Genomic DNA, 21129 nt, shown 5'->3' on the forward strand with positions numbered 1-21129 from the left:
AAGATCAGTACACTGCCAAAAAGCAACAGATATAGGAGTGGCCACTTCTACAGCAGCTAGGCCACCAAGATACACACTGTCAATTAAATTACCTCAGGTCTGTTTTGTGAGAAGATTCCTACATATTGAACATGAGATGGTTTGAAGCCTCGATGGAGCAATGCAGAGCCCACACACTCAGCTCTGTCTAAAACCTAGAGAGGCAAGTAAAGACAGAAGACAAAAACCAAAAAGAGAGCAAGCTCATCAGTATATAACCTTCAACATTATTTTACTTTAAGTCTTACAAAAAACCCCAAACCAATAATTAGTATGAAGTAAAACTATTTTGGATGCCCTCTGTGACTTTGATAACCTGAATACTGCAGTGCAATTACACCACGTGGATTGTAGGTACTATACTTACACTTAATATGCAGCAGAAGAGACATTCCAGCTTGACTTGAAAGTGTTAAGTGTGAGCTTAAGTCTTAAGCCCACATACACAGAAAAGGCTGTTTTATCTGTATTAAACCCTAGAAGTGACCCTAGAATGATTCGTCATTATATTTCTGCTCAGTCACAAGTACTACATATGCCATCCTTCTGCTTCATTCAGTGCCTATGGGAATAGCATTTTTCCCTTCAAAAAGTGTAAGAATAATAAGGCAAAACCCAGCTAGTTCTAAAAACACAGCTTGGGAAGGCAACTTCCTAAATTCTTTCCATACAGCACATGACCTGAATCCATGTTAGCCACATGATTCAAACTGCACAGCTTTATTAAAGAGAGGTTGCACTTTACATGTGCCCAGCAAAATCACCTTGAAAAAAAGTGAGGTCTGATACACGCAAAAGGCGTTTAATGACCTTAACAGTATGCAGCAGGAGAGGTTTATGCAAATTTGAAGACAATAACTGCTTAAATCAGGAACAATCTGAAAGTGTACAGCTGTTAAAGCATTTGCATAAAGTATTTTTAGCAATCACGAAGGAGCATGCTGCTAGTTAGAAGCCTAACACCCTATCCAGCCATCATTCAGCACTGTGGAGACACATTGTCAAGAAGCACAAGCAACATCTGTAGACAGAACTTTGCCCGGTGTAAAATGACACTTTCAGAAGCAAACATCTGAAATAGCAGCAGTCAGAGTCCCTGAATACTACTTCAAAGGTGCAGCCACAGTGTCCAAGCTCTAAACATCAGCAATGAGGTGTTGAAAGCTGCCAAGGTAACTCAACAAATTCTGAAATAAAACTGTTAATAAACAAAGTGAAGGAGATACTCTTCTCCACCTTGCACATATTTGAGGCTGTTCCTTTAAGATACTGTAATAGGAACTAGAACCTTTCTGCAATATTCTTCTACTATTTTAAGACATCTACAAATGATTAAGATTTGTTATATCGCATTACTGTATGTTGTAACAATGGTCCCAGCAAGCAAAAGCATTAAGTTAGACAGACTACTTACTTCTTTATAGGAGATCCACTCATATGGCTGGTTTGGTTTTCTAACACCTAGACATGGACCATTATCTAAAAAAGATAACCAAAAGTTAATCAAAGTTCAACCCCTGACTCCTCTGTCCTGACACCACACTAACCACACTCTCAGTGTTAAGCATCTAGATTTTTTGCAGACAGCTTCAGAAGGCAAACTTTTTTTTTATTATTTTTTAGAGGGGAGACAAGGAGGGAAGCTGGGGCAGGACAGAGGCAACAAGGTTAGTTTAGGCTAAGGAGCACAGCACTGACTTCATTCACACAACTCTGCTTCAAAGAGATCACAGTTAAATCTGCCTTCAAGAATGCTCACTTAATACATTTTTATTGTTAGGTAGACATCCCCTATCCCCAACTCCACTTCAAGAGAGCCCAGACCTTTAGTTCTATACATTATTTTTGAAAATATTGATTTTAATTTTAGACTTACTTGATACTTGCACACCCCTTTGGAAGATATCATAAGCTGTCCTCACATCATCGTAGTAGCAAACCAACAGTTCATCACTGTTAAGAAGAGATGACCTTCGAGCATGCTCACCACCCTAAGAAAACCAATTAGGAAGGTTAGACACATTTGGTTATAAATTAATTTCCTGAAGGAATAAAATCATCTTATCGAAGTTTAGTTATGAGCCTTGGCAAATTCTGCTTGAGACAACTGTTCCTTTTCACCACCAGAGGAGAGATCTCTGCAAGGTTTCCTAAGACATCATTGAAAGAATCAGACTGCTCCCTGCATTACTAAAAACCTGTCAGGCAAAGTCTCACTCCTCAGCTACCTACAATACGCAGAACCAATGAGAACAACAGAACACCCTTTGACAGCCCTTACTAGACACACAGGTTTTCTTAAGAAAAGTTTTACTCTATTATTGCAGGATATAGCATAATTAATTCCATCAAGCTTTCTAAATCACTCCAGCCTCAGAGCTCTCTAGATACAATATTAATGCTAAGATCCTAATCTACTTTTCCAATTAAGATTACAAAACATAATCACGCTTCAAACTATGGTTTCAAAGTCTAAAGGATTTTAAGGGTGGCCAACAACACCCTAAACAAGTGTTTTCATAAGTAAAATACTCCATGGCAGATTCAATTGGATTAAAGAACTCAATTTTTTAATTCCAGCTTGCAAAAAAAGGTTTCCTCCTGATCTCGTTAGAGGCAGTCAAGACAGTACTACCTTGAAGATTAAAATCACCATTTTTCAGCAGGTAAGCATTTATATAGGCTACAATTGGAAGTCGATACAAGAATTTAGTAGTTCATAGTTTTAACATCACCTTTTTTAGATTAACTGATGAAATAATCTCATTTTCTATCAATCAAGTTTCACAAATTGCAGTTATGCAAGTACTATTGGACCACAGTTATTGGGTCCTACAAGCAAGTTCTTTGCAGGGAGGGCCTAGTGGTTAAACAAAGGGTCTTGGGTAAACTTTGCATAAGATTCCCTCTCTTATCAGTGGTTGTAGTCAACACCCGGCTCTTTCACAAGTCAAATCCTGGACTAACTAAATCTGTGCCTGAATTGTCCATCATCCACAATGTCAAAAAACTATTCATATGCAATCATAGGCCCTCCCCAGCTATTGGCTTATTTTCCTGTTTTCAAACTATTCTGGAAGACCAGAAAACACCTGTTCCACGCAGAAGCTAGATAACCTCCGGTTTATCTGCAGAAGATGTCATATTGCCCACATCCACAGAAAGGAGGTAGCACATTATAAAGGCACAGAGAGAAAAATATTTCAACACTGAAACAAGTCTAACTTGTTTTAGCAAAACACCAAGCCTAATGCAGTGCTTGCCACTCCTTTGACAGTAAGCAGAAACTTACATTGTGAACGTGACCCAGAACAAGTTAATGACTGGCTTACCTCTGAAAGTTTGTAACATTAGAAACTCAAGAGCGTACTTGCACTCAGACCAACATCTACGCTATACAAAATTAACAGATCACTAGCACATGCCTCCACCTGGAAATAAAAACAAGACTGCTTGCTTTATTGGACTGGTTTCATAGATCTTTGATAACCAAGGTCAGCCTCTAGATTTTCCCAGTTTTACCACCTCCGCAGCTAACCTGAGGAAGATCACAGAACCTGGTTTGTAACCACAGTTGTAGGTAAAGTCAACAAGTACAATGTATCACATGCACCATGTTTGATGTGCTACAATTCCTGTTTCAAGTGACATATAATATTCTAAGCCATTCCTTGGTAACAGTCAAGAAACACTTGTTTTCAACTCATCTGAGCTACTGCTGTTTTGTTTACATGCCGTATTACACAGCACCACAAAAGCAGTTTTTGCAGAGCCTAAGGCACTAACCAAATTTGAGGATGAGGATTATCAGACAGACGGCATACTGCTTCGATACAACACTGACTGAACTGTCCTTCTGAAAAAAAAACAGCCAACCACAAAACTCTGTAATAGGCTACTACTGAAAAGACCCCATCAGTTCTCATGATTTTTAGTAAAGGAAAACACAACTAATGTGGGGTTTTGCTTACCCAATTCTTTTTTTCCCCCCACAGTAGAATTAAGTGAACTTCTAACAGCCCTAGAGTAAGAGTTTTTTCTGAAAAACACCCAGCTCCCTGGGCTAAGACCATCATGAGCTCAATGTTATTCTTCAGAGATGCAGTGACTATGCTGAAGGTCATTTAGATGCCGCCTTATGCTCTCAGTTTGAACTCATCTACTAGACAATACTATAGTATCGGTCCACATTTTGCTTGAGAGTAGCAAGAATGGCTGTTTTAAGAACGTGCCCAAAGGGTCCTTATCCAGAATATTGGTCAATATCAGGGAAAGATCTCTTTGCTGCAAACTTTTCTAAAAATCACTCGTCATTACAACCACCAAACATCTGAATCTCAGGACTGGAATGTTTCACTGATTTCACAAAAGTTGTTTTAATGGGATCTAACAGATCTGTCCAGTACAAAGGTAAGCACTCAAAAGGGTTGCCAGTTTTACCAAAGTGTTCTTAAAGGAGCCAGGAAATAAAATCTGACTAACACAACAGCCTCTGGTTACACATGGAAGGCATCCCTTGCAGCAGCTCAGTGAGTTGCAGGAAACTGACCCACTACATAACAAACGCTGGACATTAAGTAAAAACTTGGCATTGGTTCAGAATAGCAGCAGCTGAAGGAAACAGATTTATTCTACAGAGGCTTATATTACTCTGTCAGTGCCTGTTTGGGTCGCATAACAGGATAGTTGCTTTTGTTCAAGCCTTGGGTTTGCTTCTTGCTGACACAGGCTACTCGGGATTAGCAGTAAGGTCAAGACACACTATTGGTTCCACCATGCCTCTGAGGCAAGAGACCCAATTTCTATTTTCCCGAGATGGAAAGTATACTGTAAGTGGTGCTTAGGTCACCAACATGTATATTCTGAGTAGCAAGAAATACAAACTAGTCTTCAAACCAGCCATATAATTCAATAATTTTAAGCATGCTGATCCCTAGGTAAGCACACAACAGCTAAAATTCCTAACTTAATCGGGGGGGGGGGGGGGGGGGGGGCCGCGCGGGAGTCAGCATCACAAATCCAAACTCTTACTACTAGAAAATGCTGACACCCTAGTGTTTATTTATATCCTATCCTACATGCTTTAGCAGAACTGGAGCCAAACAGAAGTATTTGGGTTTTTAAAGCAAGATTTAATATATCTGACAGGCATACACTTGCATTCAAATCAATAGCCAAAGCTGTTCAGCTATTGCATGACTGGAATGCTGTCATGGACGACTACGTACTTTTTAGGAAAGACAGGCCAGCAAGCAGAGGTGGTAGAGTCGCTCTTTATGTGAGGAAGCAACCAGAATGCATCCAGCTCACCCTAGGGGGTGGATGCAGAACAGGTTGAGAGCTTATGGGTAATGATTAAGGGGCAGGCCAACATGTGGGACACTGTTGTGGGACTTTATGACAGGCCACCTGATAAGGAAGTCAACGAGGCCTTCTACAGACAATTGGAGGTAGCTTCATGATCACAGGCTCTGGTTCCCAAGGAAGACTGATATCTGCTGGAAAGACAACACAGTTAGGCACATGCAGTCCAGGAGGCTCCTGCAGAGCACTGACAGTAACTTTGGCACAGGTGGTAGAAGCACCAACAAGGCAATGTGTGTTCCTGGACACTGTAGTCACAAACAAAGGACTGGTTGAGGATGTGAAGGCTGGGGGCAGCCTTGGCTGCAGTGACCATGACATGGTGGAGCTCAGGATCCTGCATGAGGGAAGCAGGGTAGTAAGTAGAACTGCAACCCTGACTTCAGAAGAGCTAATTTCGGCCACTTCCATAGGATTCCTTCAGGAAGGTCCTTGGTTAGGGCTTTAGAAAGTAGGCGAGTTCAAGACAACTGGCTAATATTCAAGCATCACCTCCTACAAGCTCAAGATAGGTGCATTCCTATGACTAAGATCAAGCAAAAGGGGCAGGAGGCCTGCATGGATGAGCAAACACCTTCTGGCAAACCTCAGAAGGAAGCTTACAGGATGTAGAAAAGGGACAGGCCACTTGGGAGGAATACAGGCATGGTATCAGAACATGCAGTGAAGCAATGAGAAAGGCTAAGATCCATTTGGAATTAAATCTGGCAAGGGATATCAAGGACTACAGTATATGAATAGCAAAAGGATGACTAGGGAAAATGTGGGCCCACTGCTGAATGAGGTGGGTGCCCTGGTGACAAAAGGACCCAGAGAAGGTGGGGTTCCTGAACGCTGCCTTTGCTCCAGTCTTTACTGCCCAGGCTGGCCTTCAGGTTTCCCAGACCCTGGGGGCAAGAGAGGGAGTCCAGAGAAAGGAAGACTTTCCCTTGGTTGAGGAGGATCACACGACAGGTCACTTGAGCAAAACCAACACCCACAAATCCATGGGCCCCAATGGGATGCACCCCTGAGTGCTGAGGGAGCTGGCAGCTGCTATTGCCCAGCCACTCTCCATCATCTCTGAAAGGTCATGGAGGACAGGAGGGGTGCCTGAGGACTGGAGGAAAGCCAGTGTCACTCCAGTCTTCAAAAAGTTCAAGGACAACACAGGAAACTACAGGCCCGTCAGCCTCACCTCCATCCCTGGAAAGGTGATAGAACAGGTCATCCTGGAGGTCATCTCCAAGCATGTGGAGGAAAAGAAGGTCATCAGGGACACACAAAGTGGATTCACCGAGGGTAATTCATGCCTGACCAACCTGATAGCCTTCTGTGACGGAATGACTGGCTGGGTAGACAAGGGGAGAGCAGTGGATGTTGTCTGCCTTGACCTCAGCAAGGCTTTTGCCACTGTCTCCCACAACACCCTCACAGGTAAGCTCAGGCAGCGTGGGTTAGACGAGGGGACAGTGGGGTGCGTTGAGAACTGGCAGAACGGCAGAGCTCAGAGGGCCGTGATCAGGGGCACAGAGCCCAGCTGGGGGCCAGGGTCAGTGCTGGGTCCAGTCCTGGTCAGCCTGTTCATCAGGGACCTGGATGAAGGGACAGAGTGTCCCCTCAGCCAGTTTGCTGATGATATCAAACTGGGAGGAGCGGCCAGTTCAGCAGAAGGCTGCGCTGCCCTTCAGCGAGCCCTGGACAGGCTGGAGAGCTGGGCAGGGAGGAACCTCGTGAAGTTCAACCAAGGCAAGTGTAAGGCCCTGCACCGAGGGAGGAACAACCCCAGGCACCAGCACAGGCTGGGGCTGACCTGCTGGGGGGCAGCTCTGCGGAGAAGGACCTGGGAGTCCTGAGGGACAGCAAGTTGGCACCCACGAGCCAGCAGTGTGCCCTGGTGGCAGAGAAGGCCAATGGTACCATCCTGGGGTGCATTTGGAGAGGCATGGCCAGCAGGTCGAGGGAGGGGATCCTCCCCCTCTACTCTGCCCTGGGGAGGTCACACCTGGAGTGTTGTGTCCAGTTCTGGGCTCTCCAGTTCAAGAGAGACAGGGAACTGCTGGAGAGGGGCCAGCAGAGGTCTTCAAAGAAGATCAGTGGTCTGGAGCATAGGATTAATACCCTATTTCTACCATTAATGTAGCACAAGTCTCAGCAATACAGTCTCACACTAGTCAGACTTTATTTAGAATTGCTCTTCATTAGTCCCTTGTCAGTAGGAGGGGAGACAAGATTAAAGTGGATCCTGAGAGATTTTTCACCTTACCTCTGAGAAGATGCCCTGAAGAGAGATCAGGTTGGGAGCTCTGAAGACAAGAGGGTTTCTTTCAGTGAAACCTAACTGTAGTATGTATACTTTAAAGATCATACTCCGTATCTTTTCATCATGGTATCTACTCTAGAAGAGCTGATACTCTCAGTAACTCTCCATACCGATATTCAACTAAGTGTGCAATCTTTACGTTCATTCAGTGATGGTTAAAATGGATCACTGGGTCCTGGCTTACCAAATCGAAGCTTTCCAGAGATGGGAAGTGATGTATAACAGAAATAAATAGGATCCTTTTCCCTCCCATATAACGTTATGAAGATTTATTACCAGAACGTGTAGAAACCCTACTCCAGTCACCAACTTCATCTAACTTTGTTAGAGGCCAAGGAAATAAGCCACAAGTAAGAATTAACAGAAGCTTGTTTATAGTTCAAAACTGTTACCATTAATGAACAGGTAGATTAGATACCAGAACAGTAGAGAAGAGGAATTACCTTCTGCCATGTCTTTTTTGAGGCACATTGCTTAGTCCCCAAGTCTTTTAATATTGTATTGCTAAGCCAGAAAAAAAACGTTGACATAATTTGAGAGCAATATTTGATACTTTTCTTCTGTAGAAGTGACAATAAGAAGTGACATAGCTGAACGCATGTATAAGAGAATGCAGGTAAGTGAAATTCTAAACAAAATGCAGTGAGAAACTGAATCCCAAATGCTGTATTACTCTTATGACAACGGTAATGAGTGTACTTGAAACTTGCTTCAAAACATACATTCTCATTTGATTAGTTTGGTACAGTTTACAACATTACATTAAGGGCTATATCTGCACTGTCAATAAACAAAGCTGGATAGATCTTGCTCATTCCAATGTGTTCTCAAAATCTGAGCTCTTCTTTCCAAGACATGCTAATATGCTCAGCTGGTTTTTATTTGAGTTTTACTACTGTTCATCCATCTTCCCATTAAAATGCATTTTCTAAAGAGGCAATGAAAAATAATGCTGTTATACCTATCTTGCTCTGATCAAAGAGACGATGGTAATTAGTACAACATGGATCAATGATGCATTAAGTAGTTTAGTGAAGTCTCATGCTACCAAACAACGATTTCAATCACAGAATTCAGCAGCGATGAGCTATTTCATGGTAAAGGCAATGAACTGAGACTGCTGTCAAGAATCTCAGATAAGCAAGCAATTTGTCACTGGTTTTATGGCCAGTTAAGAGCCACTATTTTACTGTCTTCTAATACAAAGCTCCCCAAATTTGCTGAAGTCTATACTGACTAGTGAGGCCCTCCACAGCTGGAAAGCTTTCACTGCTAGGTAATTCCAGCCACCAAAACAGGCTGCTCTACAAGATTATTCTATCCACTACATGGCTGCTGTCAGGATGGGAAAAGATCACCAAGATAAGCAAAATCTGACCTCTGGATCCTTACTCTACACGTGTTCCTTGACAAGAGGCATTTTTGGCAATTATCACATTGCCAGAGCATATTTGTTTCCCCTTTGTGTACTTCTAACAGCAGACCATTACTTGCTATAGTAACATGACCTGTCAGCAAGCTTACTGGATACCATACTGGGAAGATGATCTGAAAATAAATGGCACTAACTAAACTTTTGAATGGAGGGGCCAACTAATGCTTTATTCTTCAATCTCAGTATCATGAAACATGGCAAAGGAAGTGCCTAATTTGAGACCATGACAGGAATCTGCTTTGCTAAATTTCATGAAAATTACATGCTGTAGATTCCAAACTGCTCTGCCACATTCATTTAATCAGTTTGTAGTCACGTTACTCTTAAGCACAAGAAACCATCTTAATTGCATTTGATACAGGACAACCAGATGCAGTATATCCACACAGAAGAATGCTATAAAGGGAGAATTTAGTTGCAAGTATGTATGCAAAAATATACAGTGGTAGTTTCTGACTATCAATGAAAGATACTGCCAGCCTTACAATCCTACATTTAGTAAGTATCTCCCTTGAAGATTACAGCCTTTCAAAGCAGTCTCCTTCCTTCAAAAGGAGGAAGCACCTTGTGCAGCCTGAAGAAATACAGAGGCACACTTGAAAGAATAAAGTAACGGTAAAATCTTGACTCTGCAGTGAACAGGGGAATTGATATAACTGCTGCTGCTCAGGAAACCCCAGCCATGTAATCAGTTGTCTATATTTGCTTCTAAGCAACAGTTACTCCCAGTCAGACTGTTTCCACATTTGACTTCACTATGAAAAAAGCACCACCCAATAGCAACTCTGTCTGCCTCTAAACAGCACAAGATAAAAACTAAGCATACCCAGAGTTTAGCAGGTGGCTGCTTTAATTTCAACTTACTCCATGGCTGGGATCTCTTTGCAGGACTAATATATTATTCCGCAGATCATCTAAGGACAATTAGTACCACCTTCATGCTTGTAACCGAATACAAAGTCTCATCTGTCAGCTATTATAAGCTATATATAACAGAAAAGTACTAGCCTAATCAGTATACAGCAGCATACATACTCTGACCCCAAGACCTAATTTAATAGGTCATCAGCTAAACACGTGGCCAGGAATTGAAAACACACTGTGCCAATTCTAACGGGCACAGGTTTCCTGCCACCAGTCAGATCAGCAGCTCAGTTTTCTCAGCACAAAGACTTGCTCTCCCATGCTAGTTACTACCACTATAACTTCAATCCGGTTTTCAAATTTGAAAAGCCAAAAAAACCCGAGAGTTCAAGCCATTTCAGAAAAAAAAACACAAGCATGCCCCGAAGTGTATTTCCCACACACTACAAGTTGAGAAACACTCTTATGTTAATCAGTGTTTTGTCTCTCTGAATGCCACCTTTAGGCTTCAAAATCCATCAAGTGACACTTACCTCTACTTCCACAGACTGCATTGCTAAATCACATGGTGGTTTTAGTGCTTTTGGTCTTGTTGCATACCAGTAGGTTGTGAGAGCTGCGAAAGCACCGAAGCCCATCAGGGTATTTGTTGGAAGGGTGCGCACATACTGTCTGACATCCCCAAGTTCTGGCATTCGTAGGTGTCTAAACAACTCATGTGCTTGCATTGCAGTTCAGTGCAGCTGTCCCAACGCTGGAATCTGGTGATATGAAAGAAAGTTACACACAAAAATCTGAACACACCCCCCCTTGTTGTGGGAGTGATATATCCTGGCTTCCCACTAACGAAATAACTTGATCTGCCACTACCCAGGCAATACCTTTAGGCTTATGTGCTGCAATTAAGCAAGCAATTACTGGTTCATAGTCCAGAAAAACAGGTGGGGCTGACAGGAGGTTTCAGAAAAAAGCAAAAGTTTTGTTAAAGGACAGCATTTCACAAGTGCAAAATAAGTAGTTGTACTATAAGACTGTTCAAACAGTGTCAAACAGGGAAGTCTAGGAGAGGAAGGGCAGGGCTAAAATGTTAACCTGCCTTGATTAACACAACAAAGAGCATCCTAATCCTGTGGTGGCATAGCAGGAGCAGGATTTTTCATCTCTTAAATCCAGTAAAATAAACTCTCTTTTCTACTCTCCCTTCAATCACACACAGAAAGCTCACTTCAACAAGCTGCCTTCAAAGCTGGTAACCTCCTGTAGCTCCTCTGTGCTAGCAAGCTGCCTATTTCTCCTAGCACCATGCCAGCTATTTATCTCTGGTCATGAGGCAGCCTAAAGCAGCATCTAAAGAGGCCCAAGGCAGAAGTACACAGCAATATAATCAAGCACAGGAAGCACATTTGATTTCTCACGTTCACACAGAAGGAAGAGCTGAAAAAGGCTGCTCCCCGCCAGCACTCGCTGACATGGATATTCCACAGCAAATAACCAGCCACGGAAAAAAGGGATTGCAGTCAGCTCAGCTGGTGCTCTCCTCCACAGCCAAGGTCTCCCGGGACGTTTGTCACATGCCAAACCCACCAGCTCCTGCCCACTGGGTGAGAGGTAAGCAGCAGGCGGCCAGCCTGCCCGTGGCCAATGGCAGCCGGCACCCGGTCACCCCACCGCCCGCTGAAGGGCGGCCGCCAGCCCGGCTGGCAGCGGCGCTCACCGGTGCCTGTCACCACCTCAGCCTCCTGCCATGCCACCCAGGGCCGGCCGACAATGGCTGCTCCCTGGCTGGGGCAGGGGGAAGCAACGCTTTCCTGCTTGCTTGAACAGCAGAGGTGCGTTGACCTAGATAATGTAGGTCTGGCCATTTCCTATGGACAATAAATTTAAACAAATGTCCTAAAGAATGTCAGGATACGTGGTCAAATAGTTAGAACATACTGTGTAACAACACACCACCGCAGGAGACACCAAAATCCAGACAGGCAGAATTATATGCTTATTAGTTTTAAAACCAACCATACGAGGCTAAGGTTTTGCATTTCTATGGGAAAATCTCTAGTTTACAGTCTGCCCTTGAAATCTTTACTGCTGCAATCCGTTATTCAACCAGGCAACACAAGACTTGTCTAGTTCACAAAAAGTCTAACTAGTATTTAGACAAGGATTTGCTAGAGACAGCAAAAAAGCTGTAAAAATTGGTTCAAAGGGCCCACGGTTTCACAATGTTAGCAGAAGGACAGGCTGGAGTAAAGTCATGGATGGGAGCAGTGTCAGTATAGAATCAAGTTCCACCTCTGGAAGGGTCCCAGACCCACAGAGTGCTTCTCAGTCTGCAGGCACTGCCCTTTCCCACCCACTTTTCTCTTGTGGCATAGCCTCAGGGTACAGGGCTGCATCACCTAGATACACAGTGCAGGGCCGCCCTACAGAAATGCCTTTTGGCTATTTGCATTGTAATACACAGCAGGCTATACTCAAAACCCACAACACATCAGGCTGTAGTAATGGAAGGTAGAGATGAACTGAATATGCTAACAAGGAACCTCTTCACCTTCTCTTGACATAAAAGTATTTAAAAAAAAAGTGAATTACCGGTTTAACAGTTAGGATTACCATACTCTTGCTTTTTTATGTATCATCATGCCCATTAGCATTGCAGGCATGAAAACTACCTCAAGTTTTAACATACACAGATGAACAGTAAGAATAAAAAGTAACTCCAGCAAGGAAGTCTTGGCTTACAAGTTAATTCTGTGTATATGAGGCACCATGTTATGAAACTAGATAAAAGGGGGCTATAACGTGTGTAAGGGCTAGAAGCAAGCTTAGCTTTTCCCTCCTCAAGCCTCACAGTAAACACCTTTGACTTAAAACAAGGCACTTGCTTTTCTCTCTGCATTAGTCATGATGTGTCCCGTGCACACACTATGATTTAGGAAGGCAATGTAATTAGAGATACGCTCTTTCAAAAGGCTGTGGTGCTATTACAGCTAACAATAACTGAAGTAAACGTGATCATTTTATTCACGTAAGAGTCCCATTGTAGTCAAGGAGCTGCTAGGATTTCAGCCTAGGTGAAAAGCAAAGATACACCCACCACTACTTTTCATTTCCTTGACCAGTTGTTTGTAGAGCAGCCTGTAAACATAAAACCTCTCTTGAGCAGTTATACCACAAGTTATCAGTTACTTAATGGTATGTTTTACTGCTTAGGTTTATATTGAGGGATAACATTTTTTTATTATACCTTCTGCCTCATCAGCACAAAAACCAAGGTTAGGACAGAGTTTTCTGCCAGACTAAGCAATTCCTAGCTTTAACACCATCTGCAAGTCCTACCAACTCTCCATTTTCTGCATTTAAGACAAATGCAACAGGGAGAATAAACTCACATTCTTAACATATGTATCCAAACACACCCGATCAAGAAAGAAGGCTTCAATGCCTCTCATCCTTCCTTGATCCATCTCAGTATTTACTTGGCTCATGCTCCAATCACATCAGACATCCAGGGTCTTTACTGTGGCCAGGGAGCGCAGTTCAAAGCCTTTAGATTGAGACACAAAGATCTTCTCGGTGGAGCTAGGATCTTGCTTGCAGTCCTTTTCCTCAAGGAAGGACCCAGCTAAGTCTGTTCACTCAAGAGAAGCAAAAAAGCCATGCTGTCTTCACAGACATGGGGCCTGCGATTGCTTCTCATCCAGACAGGATCTGGACCACAAGGAATAGACTCGGAAGCTCAGACCCAGCATGAGCCAGGACACAGCAGATGATTATAAGTCATAGCTGGAGACCCAAAGGAAGAAGATCCTTGATAAGAGAGGTACCAGTCTGTGATACTCTGGTTGCTACATATGGCAAAAATCTTAGAGCAGAACGGACAGTGTCTGAGGTCAAAAGCACTTTCCTCAACACAACCAGTAGATCTTTATTCCTAAGTTTAGAAACAATACCAGACAGATAGAGGAAAGCGGTTTTAATAACAGGGCAAAACTGCTTCAGAGATAACTACCTGTCCTGGCCACCTCCACGGAAACAGCAGTTCCAAAAATCCAGCCCATGAAAGCATCCCTCTGAACTCATCATATCAATTTGGTTAAGGAGCTCTGTATGGCTGAGACAAAGCCAACTCTCTGCTCACACACACGCACACACACCCCGCAGCACCCAAGACTCATTCTTTACAGCAGAGCCAGTATCTCAAGGCAACGACCCAAGTTGGCAGGACTCTGCCGTTCTTTGCTGCTCCTACTCTCAGTGTACAATGGGCTATTTACAGCCGGCAGCAGCCTGCCTATTGTCTATCCATAGCCAGACATCGTTCGAGTGCAACGGAAGAGAACAGCCATCAGCTTCTGTATTGCTAAGAAAAACAACCCCAAGAACCAACGGCCTCTCTTCCTCTATCCTAATATTTAGATGAACCGCACACTAGCACTGCAGCGGCCTGCCATAAAGGCAGGTCCACTACCTGGTGTAAAATAAGTGGCTGTGTTATTTCTGCAGCCTCTTACAGACAGGAGAAAGCTGCAAGACGAGCTGCCCATCTCTTATTATGGGTAACATGGCACTAAGATGTTTTCACTAGGATATGCTGGAGTAGGGGATCAGCCACCCATATAATACCTTTGGGTTATCCCAACAGCTACTTGCCATTGCAGTTTGCTGTTTTCTTACTGTTACAAGTTACGCTACACAGCTCCCACAGATCTCTGTTTTACTTAAGTCTTTCTTCACTCATCCTTTGAGAAAGCAAGTGCAGAACCATATTCTAGCCCCTTTATTGAGTATAAAAGCAGGTGCAACAAAGCTATTAACAAGAGAAATTCTTTTGTCCGAATAAAATACATAATCCTCATCTCAAAGTACATTTACAATCATCTTAAATTTCAGTCAGTCTAACCTGTGCCAGATACACGCTCCTGAAACCTTCTTTGTGCTGGCCAGGCACTCATCTGGTTGTATAGTCACACTAGGGAGGTCATCTAGCAAACACCATTTTCCTGGGTTAGTTCTGATACTAGTCCTCAGCTAGATCAACTCTTGTCTGGATGACCAGATAGCCACTAGGTCCCAGGAGGAAAGAGGGCAGCATGGCTGGGGAAAGGGACGGACTGTTGTGATATTACACCTTAAAACATGCAACTCCAAACCCTGCATGCAGGTGCTCCCAGGACTTTCTTCCCCAGCCCTGCAGTCAAGGCAGTAACTTGACCGTCTTGCAACCATCTACGACAGAGCGAAACTAACCAGTAAGGAAACCACAACCACCCTCAAGATACAGCAAAGGAGCATAGGTAATTGAAACCTAAAGGAGAATCCTCCGTTTAAGCTTTGTGTAACACAAATGCAACAGCAAGATGTCACCTGTAGTGCAGCCTGTCATGTCATATAGGACATGACAGTCTCTCCTTAGCCACTAAGGACCTCCCTGAGCAAACCAAGTACTATTGAACAGCCTAATCCACTATTCTGATCTCCTCTTCCACCTACCCCCCACCATAAAAAAAAAAAAAAAAAAAAAATGTATCTCATCTTACCCAGAATCACCTAGATCACCCAGCCAGGCTTCAAAGCTATAAATCCTTTTAAAGCAGCAACTGACAGATCAACTTTCCTGCAACAGTAAAAAAGGGAGGAACTAAAATAAAAAGCTGTTAGCGAGGAACGTATCCCATTATTCAGAGAGGAATCAGCAGGTCCTTAATATTCACCACCTCCAACCCCTCTTCAGCCCCCCAGTCTGGCTTTGAGCAACCATAGGGCATCATGCAGTGGTTCAGGTTGCCTCTGCTGGTTCAGTTTCTATTCCTGCACTTGGGACAAAGCAGGACTGGAGGGCAGCAGCCTACAAACTGGATTCAGCCCCATCAGCTGGGCCATAGGGATTACTAATAAGCAGCAACTGAAGTTAAGACTCTTGCTACAACCTTTAAGGAGCACTAAATCTGATATTGATGCATCAACACTGTCTCCATCTACAAGGGGAGTCACAGCCCTGTCCTCAGACATTTGGCTGCAGGCAAATGGAACAGCACCTGGATTCTTGCCTCTTAATGATGTCCAACAAGTAATCTGAGTGCACACCAATGAGGTCACTGGAGTTTATTCAAGTTCAGGAGCTGAACCACATGACAAGAACCTGCTCAATGCCTTTTGTGCAACTACAGTCCTCCTCCAGCAGCGCTTGGCAACCCTGTATATTAAGGAAAAGGTTTTAGTAGGAAGCATTGGTTTGAGACAGTGATCAATTTAAGCTTCCTTTGATGCATGCCCATACACACACAACACCTCACTAAACAGTCTTATCAGTTTCTCATCTTCAAAGGCCACAGAAGATGGTCACAAGTAACTACTTTGCAGCCTAAGTTACCATTCATTAGAATTGCACCCCTACAACGGATTTGCAAGTACATCATGACACTACTCTGTTAATTTAACCTCAATCTAAATACAGTTTAGATAAAAAAAAAAATCACCCTACAGAAGCAAACTGCTACAAACTAGCAGCTTTCTTGTGACATTAACAGCTTGAGTAGACCACACCAATTATTCATTCCCTCCCAGGAAAAGGCTACTTATTCAGAAAGTCCAGTATGCAACATCAAGTTCACACATGCTTCAAGCGCTCACCCAAGACTCTGCAAGAATGAGTTTCCTTACTCATACTTCTGTCACCTGAAGTCTAGCAGAAGGCAACCTGGGTCAGGTACACTAAGCCACATTGCATCACACTAGACAGTGTTTACATTCAGAAGGGTGCTTGAAAGAAAACAAACATAACCCTTAGCACTATGAGACTGGACAGATCAGTAAGAACTTAGAAGCAGCAACTGATTCACCAAGTGACCTCCCAACATCAGCATCACAAGAAAGATGACTACAAAGCAACCTCTTGACCTCTGATATTAAGATATCCCCGTTTCCTCTGTGTCAGTGATAGTAAGCATTTTCTTCCAGCTTTCCTAGGAAACCAATCCATCCTCACCAGGTTATTAACACAGCCCAGCTGCGGAGGCCAAGTTTTCAAAATAAGGCACATGCAGTATCAAACTAACAAGCTTAAGAGTTCTGGGTTTAAGAACAAAAATTCATACAGAAAGCCAGAAATCTTCTCCAAACAGAACATGATGCATTTCTGCTATAAACCTTAAGGAGTCCAACTACAAAAAAAAATGTTAAAAAAATTTCCTCTAACTCTCTAGAAAACCATGCATGCTGTTTTCAGTCAGTTTTGGACAAGCTACCAGTACTACTAAGATTAAAATCCTAACAAAAAAGGGAATATTTTACTATCATATTTTACTCTCTGTAGCTGAGTAACTCCCAGCATGGAAGGTAGCAAGAAAGAGCAGAAGCCTTGTGTTATTAAGTGTCCTTGTTGCAGGAGCCAGGCAGGATCTGCAGAAACGCAAGCCCCTCATCTGCAGCCAGGGTTCAGCCTACTGCCTGTAAAGGTCAATGTTGTACAGCAGTGCTTCCTTGAGCCACATGGCTTCGTAAGCTCCCACACAAAACCAATGAACAAACGGTCTCCCCTCTTAATTGTGAGGACTTCTGGGGCGTTACCACTGGCTATATTTAACATATTAAAATATTTAACATATCTAAACTTCTAATTTAGCACAGCAGGGAAGTAGGATATGGCAGGCAGTCTATCCATCAGACTACCAGAAGCCAAATTTATCAAGCAATGTACCTCCTTGAGCCAGAATATCTTTCTCCCCCTCTCTACTGCACATTTGAAAAATTTTGTGCCATTAGCCTTTTTGAGTCTACCTATTTCTACCAAATGTATTATCAGGACTTAGAAAAACAAACCAGAAAACCAACCTACTACTATTTTCTATTGTTCACATTAGTCAAAGCGTTGTTTTCTTGGAGGGGAAAGAAAGAAGAAACCATTTACTCTCTCCCCCACTGGAGATCAACACACCCAGGACAGAGAAAGTATAACCAACCTCTATCTCCTCCAAAAAAAATCTCACGTGGTATTCATTTCTACTGGAGCAATGAGGTAGGATAATCGGCTAGCTACACAGACTTCACTCAAGAAATAGGAGAGTCACTTACCCAGCTAACCATTTCAAAGTTGTCTTTCCTTCCATTTTGAATTATTTGCTTTGTTTTTTCTATCAATACCAGCCTTGTACTTGCCCTTGAAGCAAAAGGCTACTTGGGGGTTTGCTTTTCAAGAACTGAAGACTTACTTCCAACCTCATGTTGGCAGATTTGTAGTTGCAAACCAGCATCTACCAGATTTAGAAGCTGCCTTTAAAATCCATTATAATCATGCAGTCCACAGAATAGGCCAAGGCCCTTTGCTCAAGACCTTGAATTGAATATGCTACACACAACAGCTACTTATAATTACAAGCTTTAGATTTTCCCCATCAGTCATTTTCATATTCCAATACAAGTGAGCTAGATACTCTTGCAGTTTAGAGAATCAGGTACCAACAACGTGGTTCCATGAAGAACTCAGTTTTTGCATTAGTAATATTGTTGCTGTTGCAAGAGTAAAATAAGTCTTTTTCAGTAAACTCAATAATGCCTTCTTATACTCAGAATTTCTTGATCCAAGAAATCTGATCCAGATCTCTTGAGCTGAGAAATCTCAGCTTGTGAGTTTGAGAGCATGGTCCAAAGCAGACATGCAAATACAAACACTCCGGAGCAGGCTTAGAAAACTCTATGGCTTCCTGTAAAGCAATGTAGATGAAAAAAAAAAAATATCTGCTAACACTGCGTGGAATAGCTGTGGTCTATCTACAGAATCAGAACCACGGGGTTTCTACAGCAGTTTCTTTAGCTGTCACTCCTTCCTATCACAGGACATGACCATCATATCTCAGACCCTCACCCGAGCAAGGCATACGTTTAGATGGATTACTAGGTCCAAGAGGGTGTCTGTAATACCCCAGACAGCTCACCGACATGGCCTTTAGAAATTCAGAAGGCTCCAAGTGTTGCAATTCCTGTTCAACAGGAACGAGAAATGTATGCATCCTAGAACAAAAGCACCGTGTAACCAGGCTAAATCCCCACGCTGTAGCACTGTAAGTCCTACCCAGCAGCAGAGGGGAGGCCTGCAAAGTCAAAGTCGCTCAACCTTCCATTTTAGGCCAGTTAGCCTTACGCTACATTTCCATACACGCTCTCAACCGCTTAAAACGAAAAACAAAAATAAAAGCTGCTTCAAGTGCCTGCTGCATTCGTGCCCGTAAGAACAGCCTACTTGAGGACGAGGTCCAAGCAACTAAACATTAAAGCCCTCAGGTCAACACGCAGCACTGCGCTCCCCAGCCTGCTACCTGCTGCTGGGCTGGGCACCCGGGCAGCGCCGGGCTTCGCTGCCCCGACAGCGGCGCCGGCCGCGGCGACCACCCCGCGGCCAGGGTTGTTTACCCCGGGCCGGGCCGTGCCGTGCCGTGCCGGGGGAGCGGGCAGCGCTGGAGCCCGAACAATGCCCTGCCAGCCGGAGCTGCCGCAGCGCCGGGGGAGGCCGGAGGCAGCCGGCTACGCTTTCCTGAAGGCTTTTGTGCGAGGGGAAGCCGAGCCGGCTCCACGGGGCGCTCATCCCAGCGCGGGGCGGAAGCGAAAACACCGCGACCCCGGGGAGGCAGCCTGAGGGGACCGGCGGCGGGACGGCCCCGCCGGCACCCGCCACCCCTCGCCGCCAACCGCCCGGCCCCGCAGGTGACAGTGGCCGCGCAGGCCGCCCCAGCGCCGCGGAGCCGGGCGGCAGCGGCAGGCCCCGGCGAGTCCAGCCCGCCTCGGCGGCGGCCGGGCAGGTTGCGGCCGGCGCGTCCCTGACAGCCGACAGCCCCCAGCCCTGCCCGCCCATCGGCGCGGCCGGGCCCGCAGCCTCGTCCCCCGCCCCGGGCGGCAGCGGCGGTGCCCCCGCGCCCCGCTCACCTCCCGGCGGCGGCGGCAACAACAACCACGGCTGTGCGCGGCTCCCCCGACGCCGCCCTATTTAAGCCGAGCACGGCGGGAGCGGCGTGTGCGTGTGCCGATCCCGCCTCCTCCGCCCGCCCTCCCGCCCGCGCCGCCCGGCGGGCGCTAGGGCCTGGGCCTGCCCCCGCCCCGGCCGCCCCGCCGCGCCTCCCTCCCCGCCCCCGGGCCGGCGGACGGGCTACGGCCGCCACCCCATACCGCTCAGGGCAGCGCTCCGGCGCGCCGGGGGTTGCCACAATAACCCCTACAAAACCGCGGTGGGGGCGGCGGGCACAAACCGGAGCGAAAGCCCGGGGCAGCGAGACGAGCGCGGGCACGGCGGGGCCGCCGCCTCACGCCGCCTCACACCTCGGCAAGGCCAGATGACAGGGTGCGGGGGGAGCGTCTCTTACGGCTCTGCCCCCGGGGGGAGCGGGCTGCAGGGGCGCGTGTGGCGCTGTGAAGGGGTTTGGGAGAGGACGATGACCTTGCTGCGGGGCGGGGAGTAACCCGCTGGCCGCCGCTGGAGCTGGTCTGTGAGGGGCCCGGCGGTGGCAGTGCCCGGCGGTGTGAGGGGACGCGGTGTCAGTGCCCCGAGGGGACGCGCCTGGCCCTGCGCTGCCTCAGCCCCCTCGGCCTGTAAATCATCCGCCCGCGCCTCCTGGGCCCGCTGTGCTGCACGCTCTGCATCGCCATCGTTTCCCGGTGTTTTGTAGGTATTACTTGAGTTATTTTAAGTGTGTGTGGGGGTTAAGGCTATACGCAACATATATAAAATATATACACACATAATATATATATATTACGTATAGCCTTAACCCACACACACACTTGAAATAACCGATTTTTTTTAATATATGTATAAATATTTTGTAAATTGTTGGTGGTACCTATATTTTACATAAAGGTAACCGCTGTTTCCTGATGCTTCAGTTCATACTGGATTATGCCAGGCACAGGAGTTCCTGCGAAACGAGGTTTTTAGCAAGGGAACCAGCCCGTGCTCACTGCTTAGCACAAAGGAAGACGGCGCTTGTGAAGCTGCTGATAGCCACCATTTAGCTGCGCTTGGGTTGAGGCTGGAGAGGGGCTCGGAAATGCAAAATAAATTCCTTTCTCAGGGAAGGAAAACGGTAACGCATAATCCAGAAGGTCATTTGACCTGACTGCAGCTGCTAACGGGCATGGA

General features: G+C 45.3%; 1 protein-coding gene across 2 annotated transcripts in view; it reads right to left on the reverse strand.

The window, feature by feature from the left end:
* Window positions 1–20030, reverse strand: part of ACSL1 (acyl-CoA synthetase long chain family member 1) — a 42693-nt gene extending 22663 nt beyond the window's left edge. The window contains exons 1-5 of one of the 2 annotated variants that reach the window (XM_040606733.1): window positions 19920–20030; window positions 10538–10765; window positions 1916–2030; window positions 1454–1518; window positions 93–194 (exon numbers count right to left, since the gene is read on the reverse strand). In XM_040606733.1, coding sequence (XP_040462667.1) covers window positions 93–194; window positions 1454–1518; window positions 1916–2030; window positions 10538–10732 — 477 coding nt within the window. In that variant the 5' untranslated portion in view covers window positions 10733–10765; window positions 19920–20030. Of the gene's footprint in view, window positions 1–92; window positions 195–1453; window positions 1519–1915; window positions 2031–10537; window positions 10766–15541; window positions 15619–19919 lie in introns of those variants that run through there. The other variant, XM_040606653.1, reaches the window with a different exon arrangement.
* Window positions 20031–21129: the final 1099 nt, after the last annotated feature.

Source organism: Falco naumanni, chromosome 1 (assembly GCF_017639655.2).
Source record: "Falco naumanni isolate bFalNau1 chromosome 1, bFalNau1.pat, whole genome shotgun sequence".
Taxonomy (NCBI): domain Eukaryota; kingdom Metazoa; phylum Chordata; class Aves; order Falconiformes; family Falconidae; genus Falco; species Falco naumanni.